The sequence below is a fragment of the Aethalodelphis obliquidens genome, unplaced genomic scaffold (genome assembly GCF_003676395.1).
Source record: "Aethalodelphis obliquidens isolate GAN/ISIS:26980383/991018 unplaced genomic scaffold, ASM367639v1 scaffold45, whole genome shotgun sequence".
Classification (NCBI taxonomy): domain Eukaryota; kingdom Metazoa; phylum Chordata; class Mammalia; order Artiodactyla; family Delphinidae; genus Aethalodelphis; species Aethalodelphis obliquidens.
Window position 1 is genome coordinate 2104093 of NW_020837989.1, and position 24090 is coordinate 2128182.

The 24090-nt window shown below is 43.0% G+C and overlaps 1 protein-coding gene across 1 annotated transcript in view; it reads left to right on the top strand.

Moving 5' to 3' along the window:
* The window catches only part of TIMD4 (T cell immunoglobulin and mucin domain containing 4), a 34916-nt gene extending 11294 nt beyond the window's left edge, over positions 1-23622 (top strand). Inside the window, exons 5-9 of the mRNA XM_027081383.1 lie at positions 312-392; positions 18288-18334; positions 19800-19893; positions 21284-21323; positions 22263-23622. Of these exons, the coding sequence (XP_026937184.1) occupies positions 312-392; positions 18288-18334; positions 19800-19893; positions 21284-21323; positions 22263-22335 (335 nt within the window). The 3' untranslated portion in view covers positions 22336-23622. The remainder of the gene's footprint in view (positions 1-311; positions 393-18287; positions 18335-19799; positions 19894-21283; positions 21324-22262) is intronic.
* The last annotated feature ends 468 nt before the right edge of the window (positions 23623-24090 follow it).

A 24090-nucleotide genomic window follows, 5' to 3' on the forward strand; every position in this document is an offset into this window, starting at 1 on the left:
CCTCTCACTGCTGTGGCCTCTCCCGCTGCGGAGCACAGGCTCCGGACTTGCAGGCTCAGCAGCCATGGCTCATGGGCCCAGCCGCTCCGCGGCATGTGGGATCTTCCCAGACAGGGCCACAAACCCATGTCCCCTGCATCAGCAGGCGGACTCTCAACCACTGCGCCACCAGGGAAGCCCAGCCCTTTTTTTTAACGACAGAAGTCAGTTTAGGGGAAGAGTGCCCCCCCCCACCCCACCACCTCCCCACAAAATAGGAAGACAGGCATCTACCTAAATTTGTTTTCTCCTTTCCTTTGTATATTTTCCAGGGTCTAAAAGTTGGGTTCTCCAGTCAACACGCCAGGCATTGATGCGGGAAGCGAGTGACTCGGTGGTTTCTCAGCCAGGAGGTAGGGGGGTTGTGCTCCTGTGAGTGGTTTGCCTTTGGACTTGGGAACAATCTGTCATCTGCCTGCTTGTCTTGGAAGTCTGCTCTTTTGATTGCACTGTGGTCACGTCCTACATCCTCCCACCAGCTAGGATGAAAGTGAAACTTGCTAAAAGCATCAGTGTTGGCTCCATCCCTTCTCTGCCTCATTTCTGAAAACCCTCTGTTGGGATCTGAAGCTAGGAATGCTAGTAGGAAAAGTAACCATTCATCTTTCAAAACATTACTAATTTATTTTAAATTATGCAAATAGTACACCAGTGTAGTTTTGTTAGGGATACATTTTTTTAAAGCTATTTATTTATTTATTTATTTTTATTTATTTGGTCGCTCTGGGTCTTAGGTGCAGCGGGTATACTCCTTAGTTGCAGCTCACCGGCTCCTTAGTTGTGGCATGCATGTAGGATCTAGTTCCATGACCAGGGATGGAACCCGGGCTCTCTGCATTGGGACCGTGGAGTCTTAACCACTGTGCCACCAGGGAAGTCCCTAGGGATACATTGTTTTGTAATATCACTGATATTAGTTGAAGATGATCATTCTTCAGATCTTTTTCTATTCCCTTATGAGTGGGTATAGATATAGAAATATACAGTTGTGTTTTGTGTGTGGATTTTTTTAAAAAATGCTATCATATTGTGTGCAGCCTTCTGCATTTTTATTCACCTAACATTATACATTGGACCATTTTCTTTTTTGGTCCATGTTGATCTCCATTACTGTGTTAAATTGCTGTATAGTATTTTCTACTATGGGTACTTATAGTATCCATTCCGCATTGAGGGGCACTAAGGTTGTTCCAAAGCTTCACATCATAAATATTCTGCAGTGAGGATCCTTATAGGTGTCTCCTTAGTGTTCATGCAAGCGTTTCTTTAGCTAGGGTGGTGACCAAGAAGGAGAAATACTAGGTTCAAAGAAATGTGTGCTTTTATTTTTTTATAAATTTATTTATATTTTATTTTTGGCTACGTTGGGTCTTCATTGCTGCACACGAGCTTTCTCTAGTTGCGGTGAGCAGGGGCTACTCTTTGTAGTGGTGCGCAGGCTTCTCACTGCGGTGGCTTCTCCGGTTGCAGAGTATGGGCTCTAGGCACGCAGGCTTCAGTAGTTGTGGCACATGTGCTCAGTATCTGTGGCTCGCGGGCTCTAGAGTGCAGGCTCAGTAGTTGTGGCACATGGGCTTATTTGCTCTGCGGCATGTGGGATCTTCCCAGATCAGGGCTCGAACCCGTATCCCGTGCATTGGCAGGCGGATTCTTAACCACTGCGTCACCAGGGAAGTCTGAAATGTGTGCTTCTAAATTTTATAGCTATTACAAAATTGTCCTCTGGAAAGGCTGTGCTAATTTATCTTCCCACCCACAGAGTATCTGCTTTCCCATATCCTCCCCACACTCGATATAACCATTTGTTTAATTTTTTTCAATCTCCCGAGAAGAAAATGTCATCTCATTCTTCTGTTGTTCCGATTAGCAGAGAGTTGGAGTGTCTTTCTCTATGTTTATTAGCCAGAAAACAGCCATCCTTTAACTCTGTGAAGGAGGCAATGTAACATCACTGACAAAGACTCGGAAGATGGAATTGGAGGGTCCAGACGAGAGTGAGCGGAAGGGAGATAGGTTTTGAAGGAAGACTGTAAATCAAGATGAAATGCAAGGGTGATCTCATGTTGAAAAGCTTTGGCATGCACTAACTCACACAGTGGGAGGACGGGAAACCTGGACTGGATGTTGATAACAAGGTGCCAGTGATCCAAACCTTCTTTGTCCATGGGATGCGGTAGGGTGGGGGCCTATTTTCTGGCAGAAGAGAAGGCAGCAACTAGAAAAGTGACAAAGGATGGTCAACGAGTTTGCAAAATGCTTCATTTATTCCACTTAAATCTTGGACTATTTTACACTGAATACAAGGGAACAGAAGGTCATCTGATGTTTTACCGTCTTTTATAATATCCCTGATAATTTCATGTCACTTCTGCTTGATAAATCCTGGGAGAGAGAACACTTGTGCCCATACCCATAGGCGGCACTGCTGAAGAGGAGCTGGTTATAGGAAGGTCTGTCAGTCTCTGTGTAACATCTGTTCGTTGTGGAAGAAGCCAGGGTTTATTGAGCACATATCATGTGCTGGCATGGGGTCAACTATTCTCCTGGGCCACTTAGTTCAATCCCTCTTACCAGATGCTCCAATCTCTATTTGTCATAGCTTTTTCAAGCCCACACAGCTGTTGGGTGCCAGAGCCAGGAAGTCTAGCTCTGATTCCATACTCTTAGGTATTAGTTTATTTTGCCTTACCTTCCAGTCTGAAATAAAATATCATGTTCTTGTCATTTACCATCCTTTTTTTCCATCGGTTTTTGTAATGAAACATTTATAATACATGCTGAGGATTTAGCTAGGTGTTAGGTGCTGTATAAGGGTTTTAACTTGTATTGTTTTATTTAAATCTAACAATGACCTTCTAGCCAGGTATAGGTATTATCCCCATTTTACAGATAAAGAAATGGAGGGTCAGGGAGTTTATTATAGAAGCTAACACCTACTGAGGTCTGTCTTTGTTTCAACGCTCTGCATTTTACATGCATTACCTCATTTGATTTTTCACAAAATCCTATGAGACAGATACCATTATCACCTCCATTTTAGAGTCCATGAATGTTATATATCTTGTCTGGTAGATGATGGACCTGGGCTTAACCCTTCTCTGCTCAACTCTGATGCCATTCTGACCCCATGGTAGGCTGCCCCCGCCCCATCTACCCTCTGGAAGCACTTAGAGAATAAAACTACTTCTTCATTTGCATAAAAATGCTTTCAACCCATTTCAGAGAACCTACATGCTTCTGTGGGCTTTTTCTTACCTTGGCTAAACATTCCCAATTCCTTCCTCGTGTCTTCATGTAATTTTTGGATGGCCAGGCTGCCATGGTTGAGGGCTGCTTTAAATTGTTCAAGTGGATCTTGCTACAATTATTATTCCCTAAAATTAGCATTACCTGGAATGGCAATTCTTTACTTCCTCTCTTTGGCTGCCTGGAACAGAGTTCAGAGATGTGGAGTGATTTGCCCAAGATCACACAACACAGCAGTGCAGAGAGAGAGGTGGGATCACACCCAGTTTCCAGGGGTATTATTAAAATGTGTACATGGACTCCTAAATGGAGTTGTCTGTGGATGAACTTGGCAGGGGGACAAGAACCCCCCTGAAATTATATATATATAGTTGTGTTTGTATATGTACACACACATTTTCCTGGGGAAAAAAGTATAGAACTTTTATTAGATTCTCCAAGAATTCTGCAAAGCTCCAAATGATTAGGAACCATAATTCAAACAAACAACAATAACAATAAAAATTCTCATAGGTTTCTTCCCCCCAGCTAAAGGCAGCCTGTTAGGGGAATACGAACTCTTACGCCTCTAGGTATCTGGGAACTCAAATCAGTCCCTCTAGCCTGAGGATTAATTTCATTTCTTGCTTGGCCACAGGAATGTGTGAAATGGTCCCAAATTGCTCCAGAGTGACCCAACATCTCTATTGGGTAAGGACTCTGAAGCTAAGGTGAGGAGACCCACATCACCATGTCATTTCCTAAATAAAATCGGGTGGCTTGGGATTAAATCCTCTGCAGATTATGCCTCAGCCTCACTTTTAGTGCCTCAGTAACATCCCAAATCCTTTTTTTCTAGTCCTTTCTCCTCACATTCTTCTCGGTAGCCTGAGGTGGGGGTTAAAACACCTCATTTGGGGAATGTGAAGGCTCAGGGTTATATACCAGCTCTAATGTTTTATGCTTTATTTTTTTCTTTTAGAATATCAGGTTCTTGTTCTAGGCTTTTTGAAATCTCAGTTTCCTCAAAATGTACAATGGAGATAATGGTACATGGTTCATAGGGCTGTTAAGTGAGGAAATGCATGAGAAAAATGTCTGGTCCATAATTACTGGCTAGTAAATGACAGTCCTCGTGACGGATTCTGATCCCCTCTGCTCACTGGATCTCTGCTGATCTTCCTACTCACACATCTTCATTCTCTGGCCAGGCCGGCTGGGGAGCAAGAGGCCACATCTACCAGCTCCCAGCTGACTCACTTCCTTCCAAATACAGAGACACTTTTTTTTTTTCCCCCTGATTTCAAAACATATTAAAGAGCTACAGTAATCAAAACAGTATGGTGCTGGCACAAAGACAGACATACAGACCAATGAATACAGTAGAGAATAAACCCTCACATACACGGCAGAGACACTTTTTGGTTTTATGATTTTTTAACTGCTAATTGCACCAGGAAAACAGCTGATGAGTGACAAAATTGCAAACTTGGGGAAGTGACGAAAGCTTTTAAAAAAAATCTCATGGCAGTCATTCTCGACTCACTATTAAAATAAATCTGATTCTGAAAGCTTTTCACTGGCTGCTTATTACATGGCTCTATGGAACTCTCAGTTATGGGTTTTGTTCCTCTGGTGGACATCTTTAATCTTCTGATGCCTCTCAGTTGTTTTGTCCTTCTCACATCACTCAATCTAGGGAGGCTTCACTCTATAATTTAGGCTCAGAAATCAAGTTTTGCTTGAAAAAGAGCTGTGGTCGAGTTTGCCATGCAAGGGCTTCCTGATTTGTATTATTTATTTGATTAGACACCTCCAAGTATGTATCTCCTGCTCTGGTGCCCTCTTCTGCTTTGAAGGTGTTTGGTCTGCAGACATCATCTGAAGAAGCCCTAGTCAGGGTGTCAAATCCTCACCTCCACTCTGTGGCTGCCTAGAAATAGAGTTCAGAGATGTGGAATGACTTTCCTGAGATCACACAGTGAGGCAGAGGGAGAGCTGAGACTCTTACCCAGGTTTCAGAGGTTTGAAATTTGGGCCCACGAACTCCTCGGGAGGTGTTGTCAGTGGAAAACAGATGGGAAATTGAGGCCCAGCAAAGGCCAGTGAGTTGAGAGAGGGCTTGCAGTGATAGGGAGGCTGCTGAGACCAGAGGCCAGTTCTCCTGATCCCACGTACAGTTAACCTTTGTCCCAAGACTGGCAGCCACTATCTCTCAACAGAGCTTCCCTGAGGGCAGATTTTCCTATTTGCTCCTCAAGTATTAGGATTCACTTTTTCTCAGCCCCCAGGTAGATCATTATACTCATCAAGAGTATGAAGTCCAAGCTGTGAAATAATTTCAAATTTAATGCCCCCAAATATGCATGAGGGCTTGGCTGTCAACCCAGGAAAACTGGGAAAAAATGAACATTCCTCTGGCAATAGTCCTAATTTCCTTTTCTGAGATTCTTACAGTAGTGTTTTCTCCATCCCAGGGTTGGATGGTGGGGGAGTGGGGATGGGGTGCTTTTAGGAGTTCTTGTTCTCTTACTGTATCTTTCTGTTTTACAAAACCAGCCCAAGCTTCATGGTCCAGAGCAAGCTGGCCTGGCCATGGAATCAAAGGATTCTCAGAGGGAAAAGTGGTTAGAGATGAGATTTTATATCTTTACCTTGGCATTTGGTTTGGATATATGGAAATAGGTCGCATGATATTTGGTAAAGGCCTTTCAAATCTGTCATTCATTAAACATGGCTTCCCTGGGTGCTTCCCTGTGCAAGACCCAGAACATATAAAAATGAGGAAGTCTTGACCTCTGTTCTTAAAGGGGTGGGACAGACAGGCTTGTGTAGAGCAAACAATTATCCAGTGAGCTTGGTTTTGGGATAGAAGTATGAAAAGGTGCCCTGGGGACCCAAAGAAGGGAGAGAAGGATTCTAACTTGGAAAGAAAGGCCAGGATGATTTCACTCAATGATCCTTGAATTGGTTCTTCATGGATGAGAACATCTCATTGAGCAGAGAAGAGTGAACAGGCAGGGAGAACAGCATGAGCAGAAATAGGGGGACTTATAATAGCACGAAATCTTTGGCGATTGTTTAAGAGTCTAGTTTAATCTAATGAAGACAGGAAGCTAGGAGTGGCCTAGGTTCTTAAAGGACTTGATTGATGGGCTGAAGAATTTAGATTTCGTTCCGGGGTCACACAGGTCCAGTCATGTTTTTGGAGTCGGGAATGGCATTTTCAGCTCTGTTTTAGGAAAAATTGCTCTGGCAAGAGTGTGGAAGATGTATTCGAGGGGAGTAAGCCTGGAGGCAGAGAGCCTCCTGCAATAACTCAGGCAAGAGGTGAGTGTCTCCACCAGGATGATGGCAGCAGTGACAGCAGCGAAGGGACAGAGTCAGAGCCATTTAGGACTTTGAACTGAGAGGACTTGGTGACTGGAGTAAGAAGGAAGGATGACTGATTCTCCGCACTTGGGAGATCAGCTCGATGTGATGGATTCACTGGTAGAGGAACCCCAGGAGGAAGAGTGAAATTTACTTGGGCGATCTTGACTTTGAAGTGCCCCTGGGAAATGTCTAACAGGCCGTTGGAAATGTGGGGCTGGGCGGACTTACGGATGCCTCGGTGGGGATTGGGTGTCTGATGATTGGCACCTCCTGTGATCCAAGAATCATTACTGTGCTGAATAAGGAGTTGCCCCTATACCAAAACTTTCATACGTACTATCTCATGAGGGAGAGTTCAGGCCTATTGATATAATATGACAGTTACTGAGTGCTTATTATAGGACAGGGCTGGGCTCCATGCTTTCAGTGCATTATCTATCTCATCATGAGGCATCGTCCAGATCTGTGAGGAAGATTCTATTATTGCATTCGTTGTAAAGGAGAAGAAACAGGTTTGCAGAGGTTAAGACATTTGCCAGAGATGGAACCCCAGGTCTCTTTACTCTTGAAAATTAGCTCTTAAACACTTGATTCTATTGTCTCATTAGCAGAGGGCATCATTGAAGCTCCTGTGGCATCGTCTGAAGATATTGTGGGAGAGGAAGGGTGGGATGAAGGCAGACACCCCACCTCCTTACAGGAACGACTCCATTGGGAGAGGGTGTAGTAGAGGCAGAAAAGCTGGCCCAGGCGGCCAGTTAGAGAGACAGCAGAGGTAGGAAGTGGTCCAAGAGATAAAGATTATGGGGTATGTACTTAAATATGAGGGAATTCTAAATACCGGTCAGATGTGGCATCTAGATAGGTGGCTGTGAACTGTGGCAGGAGGACCGCTAAGCGAACAGGGTGAGCATTGTGGATGGACACCCTGAAGTCCAGCGCTGAGCCATTGTGAGAGAATAAATGCTAGACGTTCTTTCAAGGAGCAGGAGGGTGAATATTTAGAGGGGAGGCAGGGTAGAGGGAGGAGACTTGTACTGTTATAGGAGGAGGGGAGGCCATCAAAAATGGGAGAGGAAGGGTTTGGTCTAGAAATGGAGATAGGAGACGGGGGAGTTAGGTTGGCATCAATGAAGGTGGGAGAGCAATCAGATCTCATGCAGACCTCCCAGGGAGGTAGGAGACGACTGGGGAACCAAGACCTTGAACTCTGAGATCATCCAGTCTGTCTATGCCAGACCTGGCCATGGTCTGGAACCACAGAGAGCTTAGTCAAAGCGTAGATGGTCCTACTCTATCCAAGACTTGCAGAATGAGGACCTCTGGGGTGGGTCCAAGAAACTGAAGCCCAGCCCTAGCCCCAAGAAGGCATTTAGGAATTGCTGGTGTAGTCGACTCTCCTTATTCCACACGGAAGGAAACTGAAGCACAGAAGCACAAAAAAATTTCAAAGAGACGAGGAAGTAAGTCCTACGTAGGACTCTCTTCTGGGTCCCAAATCAGAGCTCTTTCCCCTGCGCTGCACTATTTCATTGAAGTCAAAGTTGAGTCCTGTCAGAACTTGACACTTCCTGGGTCCTCAGTTGATCAAGGGCATAAAGAACTTGTAGGAGGAGTTGCCATTCTCAGTGCAAGTTCAGCAGAAGGAGCAGAGGAAGGCAGGGGAATGAAGCAAAGCTCATTTGCACTCACAAATGCCGCTGTTAGGAGGAAAGAAATTGGATGCAGTCGATTTCAAAGTCAACATCTTTTGCGAGGCAGTAGCCTGTTTGTTTTATCTTTCATGCCCAGTGCTGTTCGCAGGATGGAATTAGTTGGTAGGCTGGCAGTCTGGGGATGAAGGAAAAGGACAAAAAGTGGATTCTTATGATGCTTCTCACAATAGTCTTACATCTATCAACCGTACAAATGTTTTTTTTTTTTTTCCATTAAAGTTGGGATTGAATCTGTGTAATTCTAGTATCTAACAGCTCACCTTCAGAAAGGCCAACCAAATAAGACGAAAGAAAGTTGCCAGGCTTTAGGAGAGGCATGTCCATGGTAAGGTGAACAGAAAGTGAAAGTGAAGTAAGGTACCGTCCACTGAAAATAGAACTCGGAGCTGGCCCTAAGATGGGTCCTCACTAACAGTTACCCAGGTGAGCTGGGTGACCGCTCTGCAGACCAAAATGTCCCTCGGACACCAAGTCAGGTGCTGGAGACATCTCCAGTTTCACAGGAGGGTAGGATCAATAGATAAACCTCAGTGAGCTCTGTGATGAGGTGAGGTAGCTGTTCTCCCCACTACGAACAAGTCAATGAATAAAGGTACCAATGCCCTTTGGCAAGAACCTACCCACACTTGTGGACTCTTGACTCCTGTGATGCCCAGAAGCAGAAGAGGGAAGCAGAAGTGAAATTTGGAATCAGACATCATTGCTCTACCATTTACTAGCAATCAGCACCAGCTTTGCAGCCTTGGGCAAGACACGAGACCTCTCTGGGCTTCAGTTTCCTCCCCTCTCAATAATTCCGCCCAAGTTTATTTACCTCATAGATTCATTTTGAAGTTCAAATGTGATAATAAATGTGAAAGTACTCTGTGCATTTTTAGCTGCTTCCATTATGCTTAACATTGTCATCAGTAATAATAATTTTTAGAATGTCTTTTCAGACACTGCACCCACCTAGGCAGTGGAGGGCTAGGATTCCATTCCAACAGGACCACTTCCCACTGTGCCATGAAACAGCATGGTCATGCACCCTCCAGCACTGATCTTTTCAGAGCAAGTGTATGTGAGCTCTTGCTACACTTCCCAAAGGCCATAGAGCCCAGAGGATAAGAGCTTGGGCTCTACAGATAGGTAATCCTGCCTCTGAGGTTTGCTCTCTCCCTTGCTAGCTATGTCACTTGAGCCAGTTGCCTGACATCTCTAGGCCACAGGACTCCCGCTGTGAGATGAGGACAGCAATGGTACCTAGTGCAGAATGCTCTGAGATCAAACATGGAAAACACTTTGCACTGTGCTGGACATGGAGTAAGTGCTTGGTACATGGTATCCATTTATTATTGTTGTTGTTGATAATCCAGAGGTTCTTTGTGAAATGTGCACCTTGCCCCCTCCCTCAATTAAAACGTAGGGATTGGCTGGTGTGTGCAGAGCAGTGCTAGGCATTGTCCCTCAGAGAGGAGCCCAGTGGGGAAGGATTAGGGATGAGGTCATGTCTGTGCTTCACCGAGACGCGCAGAGATTGGCACGCGGGAGAAGTAGCCTGAGGTGGTGACTCTGAGCTCTCACAATGATGAGGACATTTGTGCTGCTGGGCATCCTTGGAGGCAGTGGAAGGCTGAGACACTGTTTAGAACTGGGTGACTCTCAAACAATGGTGTTCTGAGTCTCTGGTTTCGTTCTGTTACCTCACCTGTGTAAGACGTGCAGTCATCGCATCATTCCTCCCCCTTCATGAACCACTTTGGGTGCCAACACAATTTGCTCTCTGGTTCCTTTCAAAACTAAATGGACCCTACCCAATTTTGCTCTTGGGGCTAAGGAACACCTGATTCATGTAGGTAATGCTCTCTTGATTGATTGATTCAAGTGCATCGTACTCTTTTTTAAAAAAAAAAACAACTTTTTTTTTTAATATATGATCCAATTTATTTTTATTTAATTTTATTTGTTTATTTATTTTTGGCTGTGTTGGGTCTTTGTTTCTGTGCGTGGGCTTTCTCTAGTTGCGGCGAGCGGGGGCCACTCTTCATCACGGTGCGCAGGCCTCTCACTGTCACAGCCTCTCCCGTTGCAGAGCACAGGCTCCAGATGCGCAGGCTCAGTAGTTGTGGCTCACGGGCCCGGTTGCTCTGCGGCATGTGGGATCTTCCCAGACCAGGGCTCGAACCCATGTCCCCTGCATTGGCAAGCAGATTCTCAACCACTGTGCCACCAGGGAAGCCCCATCGTACTCTTTTTGATCGTTCCACATATCAAAAACATGCAGGGGTCTCCAAAATTTAAAGGAAGTATGTGAATTCAGTAAATGCCTGTTTCTATTTTCAAAAAGTATTTTGAAGTTCCAGAACTGCGTTAGTGCTGCTAGGTGAGGTCAGGAAGTATGGGTTCTGGTCACTTCCTTTGTTACTTATTACTGTGAAACCTTGAGCAAATGAAACTGTCTCTCTAGATTTTAATTTTTCTCTTGATTAAAGAAAGGGCATCAGAGGAGATAATTTTGAATTCCTTTCAAATCTAAAACATTCAGACTTTTGGATCCTTTTGCTGTTCTTTGGATTTTTAAGACCATGCCACAAGTAAGCCACAAGGGGACAGCATAAGCCGACTGCTACCTAGGAAAGGAAAGAAACTTCTCTGAAGGCTTGAGGTTCTGGCTTTTAAAATTCTAGGTTGTGTTAAGATTGTATCATTGAATTGACTTATTTCAAAACTAAATTTGTTTTAGAAGTAGAGACCGATGAGTCCCAGTGTCTATGAATTCAGTGATGAGTCAACATATGTAATATGAGTTTTTAAATGTACCCACTGAGAAGATAGTGCTCTTATTTCCAGGTGATTTCTGGCATGAAACCCATTGGTTGGAGAGTTCACGTTTTCAAATAGGATTTTAATATGCTCTTTTTCTTTTCTCTCAGAGAGGTTACCATCATGATTTTTTGAGTCATTCCGAGTTGAGCTGAGTTCAAATTTCCTTTTATTGTCTGTGTTGCCCTGGATAAGTGATTTAAACTTTCAGCCTCAGTTTATACATCCGTAAAATGGGTTTTGTAAGCATTAAAGTGAAATAATTTACACGAAGTGCTCATCACTATGCCAGGCATGTGACAGATAGATAGAATCAGTAAACTGATTCTGAGAGGGAGGTTCTAGGAGTTTTGAAGCACATTTCTGTTAATGGGCTGGAAACGGGCAATATTCAAAACAGATTCTTAAAAGATTTTCTACCCTAAAAATTCAGTGCCATTCCAGAATTGCACAAAGCACATGGTTTTATTTGAGTAAGAGAATGAGGTCCAGTCTACTCCCTCATCACCCTAGGGTGTGAAGGTCTGAAGGTTTTCAAAATTGTACTCAGATAGAACACATTTAATTCCCTGACTCCATGGGCATTGTTTCTGCATGTAGACTCACTTACCAGTAGTCAGCAAACGTTTTCTGTGAAGGGCCAGATAATACATCTTCAGGCCTTACAAGCCGTGCTGTCTCTGTCATAGCTACTCAACCCTGCCCTAACACTGCAGGAGCAGCCAGAGATAACACACATGCGAATGGTGTCTCTAGGCTTCAATAACACTGTACTGATGGACAATGAAATATAACGTACCTGCAGGTTTTATGTGTTATGAGTTCTTCTGCTTCTTTTGATTTTTTCCCAACCATTTAAAAATCTAAAAAGGATTCTTGGCTCTGAGGCTGTGCAAAAACAGGCCAAGGCTGGATTTGGCCCCTAGGCTGTCATTTGCAGCCCTTGATCTATACCATCCAGATACTGGATGCGTTCCTTAGAAAGGGCAGATGTGAATTTATTTGGATAGGTTTGTTTTCCTGAGTGTACACTGAACATTGCCCCCTACCCTACTAGATGAGAAGTCCTCTGAAGGGAAAGATGGTGTTTTCATGCCATACTGTTAACATTTAAACTTTAGTTTTCATGTTATGAAATAAATAGATGCTCTTGTAAAATAAAAAGTTAAAACACTATAAAGTTGAAGTTCCTTGTATTCCAAACATTCCACCCAGCCCCCGCCCCAAATGATTGAGATGAAGAGATAATGCTGTAACAGTTTGGGCTATATCCTCTCAGGTCATTTTTTGTTGTTAATAGCATAGTCACATCTATTATTATTTTTCATAAAAATGGTCAAATTGTTTACAAAATCATTCTCTCTATAGTCTTTTAAAACTTGCTTTAAAGTTCATTCAACATTTTTGTTCAACAAGTCTTTACTGCAAAGCTACTATGTGTCATGCATAGATTAGATTGAACTATATGAAATGGCTGATATTTAAACTAATTTTTAAAAACTTTCTATTTTGAAATAATTGTAGACTTCCACAAACTTGCAAAAATAGTACAGAGAGAGCTACACATTCCTCCAGCTTCCCTCAGTGGCAACATCTTACACTATTACCATACATTATCAAAATGAAGAAATTTACATCAGTACAATACAATTAACTAGACTACAAATTCTACTTGGATTTCACCAGTTTTTATATGCACTCATTATATTAAAAAAAAAACCGTTTTTGACCTTTAAAAATGACTAATATATATATCCTGTTACATCATCATACCTCAGTACTCTTAGATCATGGGAGGTGCCTTTTTCTAATAGCACCACAAAACCCTTCTTTGGCTGTGGGTGAATGAGTTTCTAACAGCTATCTTCAAAGTTTCACTTAGAATGTCACTGTGGCCTTGCTTCAGAGAAATGACACACCCTTAACAGTTTGCCCTTGACTAAGTCATCCTGCAGAGTTTTCAGTAATTAACACATGATACACGGAATATTTTACAGTTAAAGTTTTCACATTTGAGAAAATTAGAAATCATACAAAAGTATTAATAAAAAAAATTGAATTGCCTACAATATTTCCACTCAAAGTCAGGTGTATTTACCCTGGATTTCTTTTTAGTTTCCTTTGGGGAACAAGAGGTATGCATGTGTTTGTATATATATTTTGAAGTATTTACATATTCATTCCCTACACTAAGTATAGCTTTATATCCTTAAAAAAAATTACTATGTAATGATAATTTTCTCAGGTCATTCAAATACTTTGTAAAAAGTTATCCAGAGACATAAAGGTTAAAAAAGACATAGGCGATCAGTTGGTGAAATAGCAGCATTTTCAGATGAATAAACTGTGGCTCAGAGAGAGGAAATGTCTTGCCCAAGGTCACAGAGCCAGGAAGTCTGGGGGAAATACTTAGTGGTGGTAATGCATGAGGGAGGCCAACTGGCAGCCTCACTGTGCTCTGAGGTCTGGGGTTAATTTTTTACAGAAATTCCATTTTTCAGAGTACCCATGTATACCCAGAACTCAAGAGCCTAAAATTAAACCAGCAAGCCAATTTACTAATTTACAGTGTGAACTCTAACTGCTAAGGGGTCCCTATTTTTTTTTTTTTTAATGTAAATACATTCTCACCTTGTAGGAAAATCTGATATTCATCAGAAGCATTGGTGAGTACGTGGACCTGGGAAAAGCATGGTTAATCTTAAGATTCTTTTGTTGTTGTTCTTGCAATTTAACTAATTTTTTAAAGATAGATACTACACCTGCATGACAAAACTACAAAGCGTACAAAAAACTTTTAAATAGAAAGTCAATCGGCCTTTCATCCCATGTGCCCATCCCCAGAGCCACTGTTGTCTTGGAGGCTAGTGTCTCTGTGTTAGTTTTCTGTTGCTGTTATTACAAATTACCTGAATGGTAGTGTCTTAAAATAGCACAGATTAATCTTATAGTTCTGGAGGTCAGAAGTCCTAAAATCAAGGGGTTGGTGGGGCTGTGTTCCTTCCGAATTGTCTGGGGGGGAATCAATTTCCTTGCCTTTTCCAGCGTTTGCGTGTCACTTGCTTTCTTTGGTTTTTAGCCCATTACCTCCATCTTTAAGTCAGCAACATAGGATCTTCAAATCTCTCTTTCTCTCTGGCCTCTTCTTCCATCCTCACCTATCCCAGCTTTGACATTTTGGCCTCCCTCTTATGAGGATCCTTGTGATTGCATTGGGCCACTGGGTAATGCAGGATAATCTTCCCATCTCAAGAGCCTTCACTTGTTCACATTGCAAAGTCCCTTTTGCCATACATATACATATCACAAATTCTGAAGATTAGACACAGACACCTTTGGGTTTCATTAATTTGTCTACTATAGTCTCCAAGTGACTCATTCTTCCTCTCCTGACCAGGCTAAAAATGTATTATTAGTGGTAAAACACTTATTGGTAATTTGTTCAAATACACCTCCATACTAACATGTACATGTTGGAATATATCCCTCCCGAATAAATGTTGCAAAGATTCAATTTAATTAAATGTAAACAGAAGCTCTCGTTTTCCCCACTCCCAGTGGATGGCCTTGCACAGTCCAGGTGAGCGCTGAGCCCTCTCTGGAGACCACGGCTCTGGACCATCACTTTTCTAGATTCAATGCAAATCATTATACCCATTTAGTCATCTTATATGTGCTCAGCACCCATTTCCTTTTTCTTTCTTAGGCTGGTTTCCTCCATGGAAGGCCACTCTCATTCTTCAGATGTCAATTTCCTTTAATACCTATATCTGTTTCCCAGGGCTGCGGTAACAATTATCACAAACAAGGTGGCTTAAAACGACAGAAAGTTATTCTCTCACAGTTCTGGAGGCTAGCAGTCTGAGATCCAGGTATCAGCACAGCCTTACTCTCTCTGAAGGCTCTAGAGGAGAATATTTCCTTGCCTCTTCCAGCTTCTGGTGCCGCAGGGATTCCTTGGTTTATGGCGGCGTCACTCTCGTCTCTGCCTGCGTGTTCACACGACCTTCTCCGTGTGTGGCTCTGTGTGTCCTCCTTTCTTCCTGTAAAGGTACCGGCCATTGGATTTAGGGCCTATCCTAAATCTAGGATGATTTCATCTTAAGATCCTTAACTAATTACATCTGTAAAGACCCTATTTCTAAATAAGGTTGCAATCTGAGGTTCTACTTGGACATGATTTGCGGGGGGTGGGCGTGGGGACAATATTCAACCCACTACAATTCCTCTCTCACAGAATTGCTTTTCTTGCAAGTTCTGGGAGGCTCTGCCTCTGCCTGAACGTGCTCTTGGCAGCGTTCAGGGCCTTGAGAATGTAATGGCCAGCAGAACACAGAGGACACGAAAACCAATAGCCTGGACTTGTCTAACTCCTATCCCCCAGCCGCAGGCATTGCTACTATTCACAAGGAAGAAAAGCCAACCACCAATGTGTACTTCTTGTTGCTCTTTGGTGTATAACACTGCAGCCCTATGAGTACTTCCATTTGGGCTTCTGGCATTTTCAGAAGGGAGAAGGAGAAGAAGGAGAAGAAGAAGTCCTGTCTGGTATCACTCAGTGGTGTTTGTGTTTGCAAAATGTGTCTCCCTGTAGACACCTCCAGTTTAAAATACAGATTAGCTCTGACAAAAATGACCCAGGCTGGCTTTTTTCTTTGATGGTTTCAATTTCAGGCTTACCCATCACAAATGATTTCAGCAGGATTTTGACAGAACAGGGTAGGAATTTTGAATACTTACATGCAGTTTCCAGCTCTAGGGGATAATAGCTGAGAGAAAAACAACATTAACTAAGTTGTGGGATATGAAAACATGCTGAATATCCCCCTCTGAGTTTTATGCTCCTAGGCATTCAACAAGTCACTTTCCCTGTAGAACAAATAAGCTGTCTGGTACCAAATTATGAACCTTACAAAACCTGTCACGTTTCTCCTTTTGCCTTGAGTGCAGAGAAGCTTGGGGGAAACAGCGATCAATTTCAATAATTATTACCCTATTTGTTACATTCGGGCCTCCTCTGTGTGTGGCTTTGTGTTCTGCTTCTACGGGAAGGTCTTATTGCACATACGACTTTGCATCCCTCCTGGACATTCTCCCCTGCCCTGGCCCCGGGACACTGCTCTCACTCACTGCCCCCTGCCCTGTTTCTTCTTCCTTCTCCTCCACCTCCTCTCCCTACCTTTTTTTTTTTTTTTTTGCGGTACGCGGGCCTCTCACTGTTGTGGCCCCTCCCGTTGCGGAGCACAGGCTCGCGACGCACAGGCTCAGCGGCCATGGCTCACAGGCCCAGGCGCTCCGCGGCATGTGGGATCTTCCCGGACAGGGGCCCAAACCCGTGTCCCCCGTATCGGCAGGCGGACTCTCAACCACTGCGCCACCAGGGAAGCCCCTCCTCTGCCTACCTTTTAAGTGCTAGGATTTCTCAGGATTCCTGCTCCCCTGTTTCTCTGGACATGTAGCCCTTGGGTTTCTTTTACACTCTGAGGTTTTTATCTGCTGCCTGGATCCTGATGTCTCCTAAATCAGTATCTCCAGCTCCAACCTTTTCCCGAGTTTGATTCAGATTCAAATCAGTCAACTGCTTATTATGCCAATAGTGTTTGCAGTGTCCCTCTGGTAGGTTACACTCGGCGACTCTAAATCTGAGCTCCTTGCCTTTCGCCCACTGCCTTGCTGCTGCTTCTCTTCCCAATCCTAGGGGACAGTTCAGGCAATGGCCCGCTTTCTCAAGGAGGAAACTTCGACTCAGCTCTTTCTCACCCCCCATTTAATGTCCGTATCCTCTTGATCTCCCTCCTAAGCATTTCTGGAATCTGTCTCTCTCCCTTCACTTCTAGCTCTGAATTTCAGACCTGGAATCAGGTAGCTAGTAATCTCTTGGCTGTTCTCTTATCCTCCTAACTGGATCATAACCTGCTTGAAACGTTTCTGTGGTTTCCCACTGCTTACAGAACTAAAGGGAGACTCAGCAGCATGAAACAAAAGGCCTTCCGTGACTGGTTCCTGCCCATCTCCGTGCCATCCCCTGCCACCCCCGACTTCTCATTTTACACCTGCACAGACACTTGCCAGTTGAACGGGAACCATCCTGCTTCATGTTTCCGTAGCTTTGCTGATGTTCTACCTAAAATGCCTTTACCATCTTGCTTTGTTAATTGTTACACAACCTTAAGTCAGTTCAGGTGTTAACTCATTCAACAAACATTTATTGAGCACCAAGTATGTGTCAGGCAGTGTTGGAGTCCCACTGTTGAGCGGGCACAGAGGGACAGTGTCTTCACGGAGCTTAATTCTGATAGCACTCACTGAACTACCATGGGGCTAAGTGCCTCTCCCTCTGCCCACCCTCCCCAGCGGCCTGTCCATCCTGCATCCTTACCTTTGGCCCGTTAGGCTGAAATAAGCTTCTGGTCTCCCTCCTCTAGTGTACTGTAAATTTCATGTGGGTCCATGCCATATTCATCTCTGCATTCTTGGTGCCCAGAACCATGCTTAGTACTTGGTAGATTCTCAGTATGGTTCCCTTGTTGAACTCAGCTATCAGTTATAAATCCATGACTCCGTGTCTCAGCTTAAATTTCACATTTTCAAGGATGTGACCCTCTAGAACCGGTCAGCCATCCTTATGATGTACCTCTGACACCTTATACTATTTCTTCCCAGAATTTTGCACAATTGCTTTTTTACAACTATTTACATTATTTGTTTAAATTGGGTTTTCTGTACTAAGTTGTAAACTCCATCGAGAAGGTCGATGGTACAGCTAGAATAGTGCATGGCCTATAATAAATGCTTAATAAATATTTGTTGACTGATAGACTGACAGGTTTTCTTGCTGGAGAAAAGTCCTGAATGCATTACTGGGGCTTAAAGAAAATTTAGATTCAATTGCCTCCTGGCCTAATGCCTCACTCTACCCATCTATAAAATAGAGATGCTCCTGTGGGATAATAACAGCAGATGAGCTTTAGATAAAAACATACCAAAACAAACGTGCATAAATAAATTACGCAAAAGAAGGAAAGTTGGGATTGAAAGATTAAACACATCAACTGAAGGGTCTAATTCAGGGTGTTGCATTTTATTCTCCCACAGGAAATATAAACATTATCTTCTCTTTCTCCTTCCCAGCATCTGAGACCCCATTTCTTGTGCAAAATGGATTTGAATCAGAACAGGTAAAAATTTTTGTGAAGTATTTTGAAGTATATAACCTACAGTTTTAAAATCCACAATAAAGTTTTGTGGAAATGGACTGGGAGAGCAGATCTATCTAAGGGCAAAATACATTGCAACTGTTAGGAAACACTGAAGGAATTCGTAGACTTGTACTCTTGGCAGAAACAATGTTGATATCGTTACTTCTATATGTACAGACGCTTTGAAAAGAAAAAAGAAGTATAAACAAAAAACATTGAAATTATTTTGTGGTCCCTCTGCTGCCCCAGAATTAGTGACATTCTGCAGAATCAACACCTGTCACCAGCGTTCCTCTTATTTTCTGAGCTTATCCTTCATTCATTTGTATTATTGTGAAAGTGACTCAAGCTGCTTCATGTAAAACCTTCAGGTAGTATAGACAACCTATAAGGGAAACGTGAAGGTCTCATTCATTCTTCCTTCTTCCCCTTCTGTCTCCTCAGAGAGAGATTATTGCCCTGCCTCTGCTGCCTTGTAAGAGAAGGGACAGGAAGCTGAGGGGATGGAGCCTGGCCTGGCCAATGGGAGATGGTGTAGCCCCCAGGGAACTAGATGCTGCCTGTAGAGCGGTGATTCTCAGACTGTTTGGTGTCAGGACCCCTTTATATTCATAAAAATTAAAACTGAGAAGTTAAAAACAATATGAATTCATTTAAAAAAGTATAACAAACCCATTACATGTTAACATAAATAATACTTTATGAAAAATAACTACATTTTCCTGAATGAAAAAATATTAGGGAGAAAAGTGGCATTGGTTTACATTTTTGCAAGTCTCATTAATGTCTGGCTTAATAGGAGATAGAGGTTCTCGTATCTTGCATATTATGTTACCAGAGCACTGACACCTTCACATCACATGTCACATAACTGTAACCTCTGGCAAACTTCTCATGAAAGAATGACAGTAAAAATGGCAAATAATGTGTCCTGAAAATCATTTTGATCTCATGGGGGGGGGTCCCCTGGCTACACTTTGAGAACCACGACTGCAGAAAATTTGAAATTGAGTTCCACCTTCTCTTTCACCTTATTGCCTCTAGAAGTCTAAGTCAGCCAGGAAAAGAACTAACACACAGGTGTAGGTAGAGCTGAAAGGATTTAGGCAATGGCCGGTAAAGAGATCTGACAGTGGAGGGCACAGCTTATAGGACAGTTATTTTTTTAATCTTCACACCCCACAACCCAAATGCCTGGTGTTTAAGACTTAGGAAAATTTGAGGGAAGGGTCTGGGTAAAATGTTTCAGATTTTCCACCTTTTTTTTTTTTTTAAAGTCTAATTCATAAGGCTGGCTTTGTTTTGATCTTGAGACACATTGGGCAAAAGGTGGTGAGCTGCAGTGAAGCTGCCGGTCACTGGATGGTGTGCTAGTGATGGGAAACTCACAGGAGGATGCTGTTCGGAAATGAGTGACCCAATCGCCTTCCCTGTGTCTCACCAGATAAAAATGACCAACAACTACAACCTGCTCATGATCATTGCTCCCTCCCTGGGATTTGTGCTGTTGGCATTGCTTCTGGCATATTTCCTTCGAGGTAAGGAGGGCAGGACCAGGTGGGATGAAGCCCTTCAGAGCTTTGGAAACTCCAGGGGGATCTTGGAGTGGATGGATTCTGCTTCCTGCCTGTTTTCCCCATTGCTTAGAGTCCCACTTCTATCATTGCCCTCATCATCCCTGTCAAGGAGGTTAGAGGTAAACTCATTCTCCCCAAGATGCTAAAGGCTTTGAGCATCATGCCTCTGATAGAGTTTACATTTTGGGAAAGAAAAGCACCTTTATTTATTGGACACTTATTCTGTGCCAGTCCTGATGCTATATTCTTGACATATCTAACTCATTTCATGCTCCTGACTGCCTTAAGTGGGAAGTACTATTCTTATCACTGTCTTGGGGTGGAGGAAACCCTGACCCAGCCTCTTCCTCTGGCTAGGAATGCCCCAGGAAGAGAGCCGTGAATCACCCCGGTCTTCTTATTTGTTCCCTTAAAGTAAAACTTCTTAACCTAGGGTCCACAGATGGACCTCAGGGGACCAGTGAATCCCTTAAAATCGTGTGGAAAACACTTGTACATTCATATCTGCATTTTTCAGAGGACAGGGTCCGTAGCTGTCATTAGATTCTTGAGCTGGTCCATGACCTTGTGGCTGCCCTCCCCTGCTTTCAAAAAAAAAAAAGTTTTAAAACATTGCAAAAAGAAATCATGAACCGGGGTTTATAGTTTTCATGCCAAGTATAGGCACGTAGCACCTGGTCCTGTAAAAATGGGGAAAAAATTGTTCTGTAGTCATTAACAGAAACTGGTAGTAAGTGAGGAGTTCAGACTAGTAGTAACCATCTCAGCCTGTTTGAGCAACAACAGGGAAACTCGTGTGTCTCCACATCTATCCCTAGTGAGCACTACAAAAGGAAATGTGGAGCTTAGTGGAAGTTTGTCATTAACCTTCATACAAAGGCATGTTACAGTTTGGGAAATTATGGGTACATGTCCTAAGGAAGTGTTTTAAAACCCAAGTGAGTACTTGAATTCAAATAACTCAAGAATAAAGCAGCTTAGGGAATTCCCTTGCCCTCCAGTCGCCCTCCCTTTCACTGCCGGGGCCTGGGTTCAATCCCTGGTCGGGGAACTAAGATTCCTCAAGCCTCATAGCCTGGCCAAAAACAAAACAACAACAAAAAAATAAGAATAAAGCAGCTTAACGCCATTGCCCACAATGTTGGAACAACTCTGTGATTGATGAGCAGTAACTAGGGGCCTAAAGAAGCAATCATCTGATCTGGGGAAAGGAGTGGCTTTCTCTACCAAATCCAGTTCCTAAGTTCCCACCTTTGGGCCACCTCTGCTCTTCATAATGTTGCTCTGTCCTTCCCCCAGCATTTCACATAAGCACAGCTACTCTGCTTCTAACCTGGCCTTGTCTTTTCAGGGAAAGTCATGAAAACCAATTGTGTCCAGAAACACACCAGGTAATTCATCTTGCATGACTGACTGTTGTAATGATTGTACAAGCCGTTACAAATGATTAGATACTACTCAGTGGTTTAATGACTTGTGTTTGTATTCGGATTAAATACACGGTTGGAGAAATGTGGCATTAGAGGTGGAAAAGATGTGGGGATTCAGCTCACGTTAACCTCTGTCTTGGTTAACACTGTGATATCTGTCCAAAATGCAAATACAGTGGCAGGTTGCATTAACAGAAGTATGACATGCAAAAGAAAGAAGGTGATATGTCATTCTACCCATTAGTTGTTCCACTCTGGGTGACTCACTTTAAAAGGTCATTGTTAAACTGGAGTTCACTGAGAGGAGAGTTGGCAGTATGGAAAATGAAAAAGCATGTATAGTATCATTCCTGGGATTTAATTCCTCTGGCAAATTAGACCATGGGAGCAGGTTTTTGTTTTGTTTTTTAAATAATTTGAAGAGTCTTTGGAAAGGGATTTTGGATATCTGTCCTGTTAAATAGCTTTTTGGTAAAGAAATGAAAAGATTTGGTGTAAACTGTGATGAAGACCTTGCTTTCACCTAATAATTGCATCAACACCACAATATCTATATTAACAAGTAAATTTTAACAAGTAGGGAAACTAAAGGTTAGCAAGGTAACTTTTCAAAGTCATACTTGGAGATCCTCTTGGTAAATTTAGATCATGATTTTATACTTTGCTAATACAGAAACTTTAAATCCCCTTATTATAATAGATTGGCAAAAGCCCTTTATCCCCTGTGGCCTCAGTTTTCCCATCTGTGAAATGTGAGGCTTGGACTGGACTCTGGACTGGACTGGACTCTGAGCCCTTTTAACTCTAACAGCCCTTGATTAGGTGTTTTATAATCTACCAGCATCCATTCATTCCTGGTCTTGGTGTTTCTCATCATCAGCCTCTCTTCTCTCTTTACAGGCTAGACAGTGCTGGAGAAGGTAAAAATGTACTCGACGAAAGAGAAAATGAAGATGGTCTTTTCACACTCTAAAGTGCCCCTTTCTCTTAGGATTGAGGATGAGGATATGATGTGTGAATTATCAAAATAAGTCTTAGAATGTTTTTTTTTTAAAACCGTCTGTTGCCTTGGTGTCACTGATCCAGTCTTGCCTTAGTTTCACAAGTGAAAGTTACCTTAGAGACCACACCTTCTCATGGTTTAATCTCTGTAGCATCACTGCTAAGTGATCTTCCACAGTATAATTGAACACCTTCAGTGATGGTGAACTCACTATCACACCCAAGGAAGTCCATTCAACCTCAGGGCACTTCTGAGACTTCGAAATATTTAGAACAAAGTCTGTGTCCAGATAGCATCTGCCTGCTGGTCCTAGTTGAACTTGTGCTTACACAGAACAGGTCTAAACTCTCTTCAACCTGGTAGCAGTGCTCCAGATACTGAAAGGAGAACCTCATGTTTCTCTAAATTGCCTTGTTTCTGGAACATGATTTCTGGTCCCTTCCCTACCCTAGTTGCCTTTGCCTTGCATGCATTTGTATCTCTCCTTTTATGCCCAGCTTGAAGAATTCAGTGCCCCACTCTGGGTATGGTATGAGCATCCCTGCGTTATTGATTGTCATCAATAACATATTGATGATATATTATGTATTGACTGTCATCAATAATGCAGGAAACGACATGGAATCACACCATCATTTTGACTCCCCTCTAAAATGTCTAGGTTTTCTATTATTTTCTTGTTCACACCTGAGTATCTTTAGAGGCGACCATAGTGTCACATCTTAATTCTTGCTTGGGGAATTTAATGTTGGAAACAGCCAAGAGTTCATCAGAGTAAATTGTGGCGAATGACATGGATGTTCAAACAGGGCGGGCACATGGATGTGACAGTGAGTCGGTCCAGATCAGTTTCTCTAAATAAAGTTCATGGGAATTGACTCCTCAATAAGAATAGGTTTATTTAAACCTACTTTGAGAGCTAGTAGCATGAGGAACCATGGGAGAGAGGTTACAACAAGCAGTTGATGACTGAATGGAAAGAATGTGCACCTGAGTGAGAGGCCTCTGGTTGGGCAGAAATGTGGAGCGTCAGCCAGAGCTGAAAGAAATTTGTCTGAAATACTTCCTGGTATGTTTGGGGCAGTAACCGCCTTAATGAAATAAGTGCACAGTCTTTCCAGGTAACCATACTTTATATTTCGACTCTCTTGACATTACTTTTAAGAGAGGGGGAAAAAAGCAGTCTTATGACTTGACTGCCACAGCCTCTAGATTCCTCGAACTGTTAGTTCACACGGATCCAGCAGTTAATAAAAACATCCCCCTCTTACCTGAGCACTTGGAGAACTACCTGCCCAGGGCAGCATGCCTTCTGCCTCACTCTTTCGGTGCCGAGGTGAGTGGCAGGTTTGGACTAAGTGAAGGAAATAATTAGCAGAACGCTGGTTGCTTCTTTATTTAGCTTGACTTTCTCCTCTGTGCTAACTGAAAATACTGGAAATGACTTGACCAGCCTGTTACATTCAAATTTAGAAACTGTGGGTGGGTGGGTGTGGGGCAGTAGAGACAGGTGCAGGGCTCCAGTGTCCCCATCTGGAAAATGGAGTGGGACTAGGTGACCTTGTACAAACAGGTTTTAATATTTCATGGGTCACTGAGACACCCCATCCTAACTTAGCTCATGCTGCCTGCCTACCCACCTTCCCAAACGACCACCACCAGTGCCATGACCAACTCGGGTCTGCCTAGAAAAGCCGACAGCAAATACCATACCCCCTAAACAGA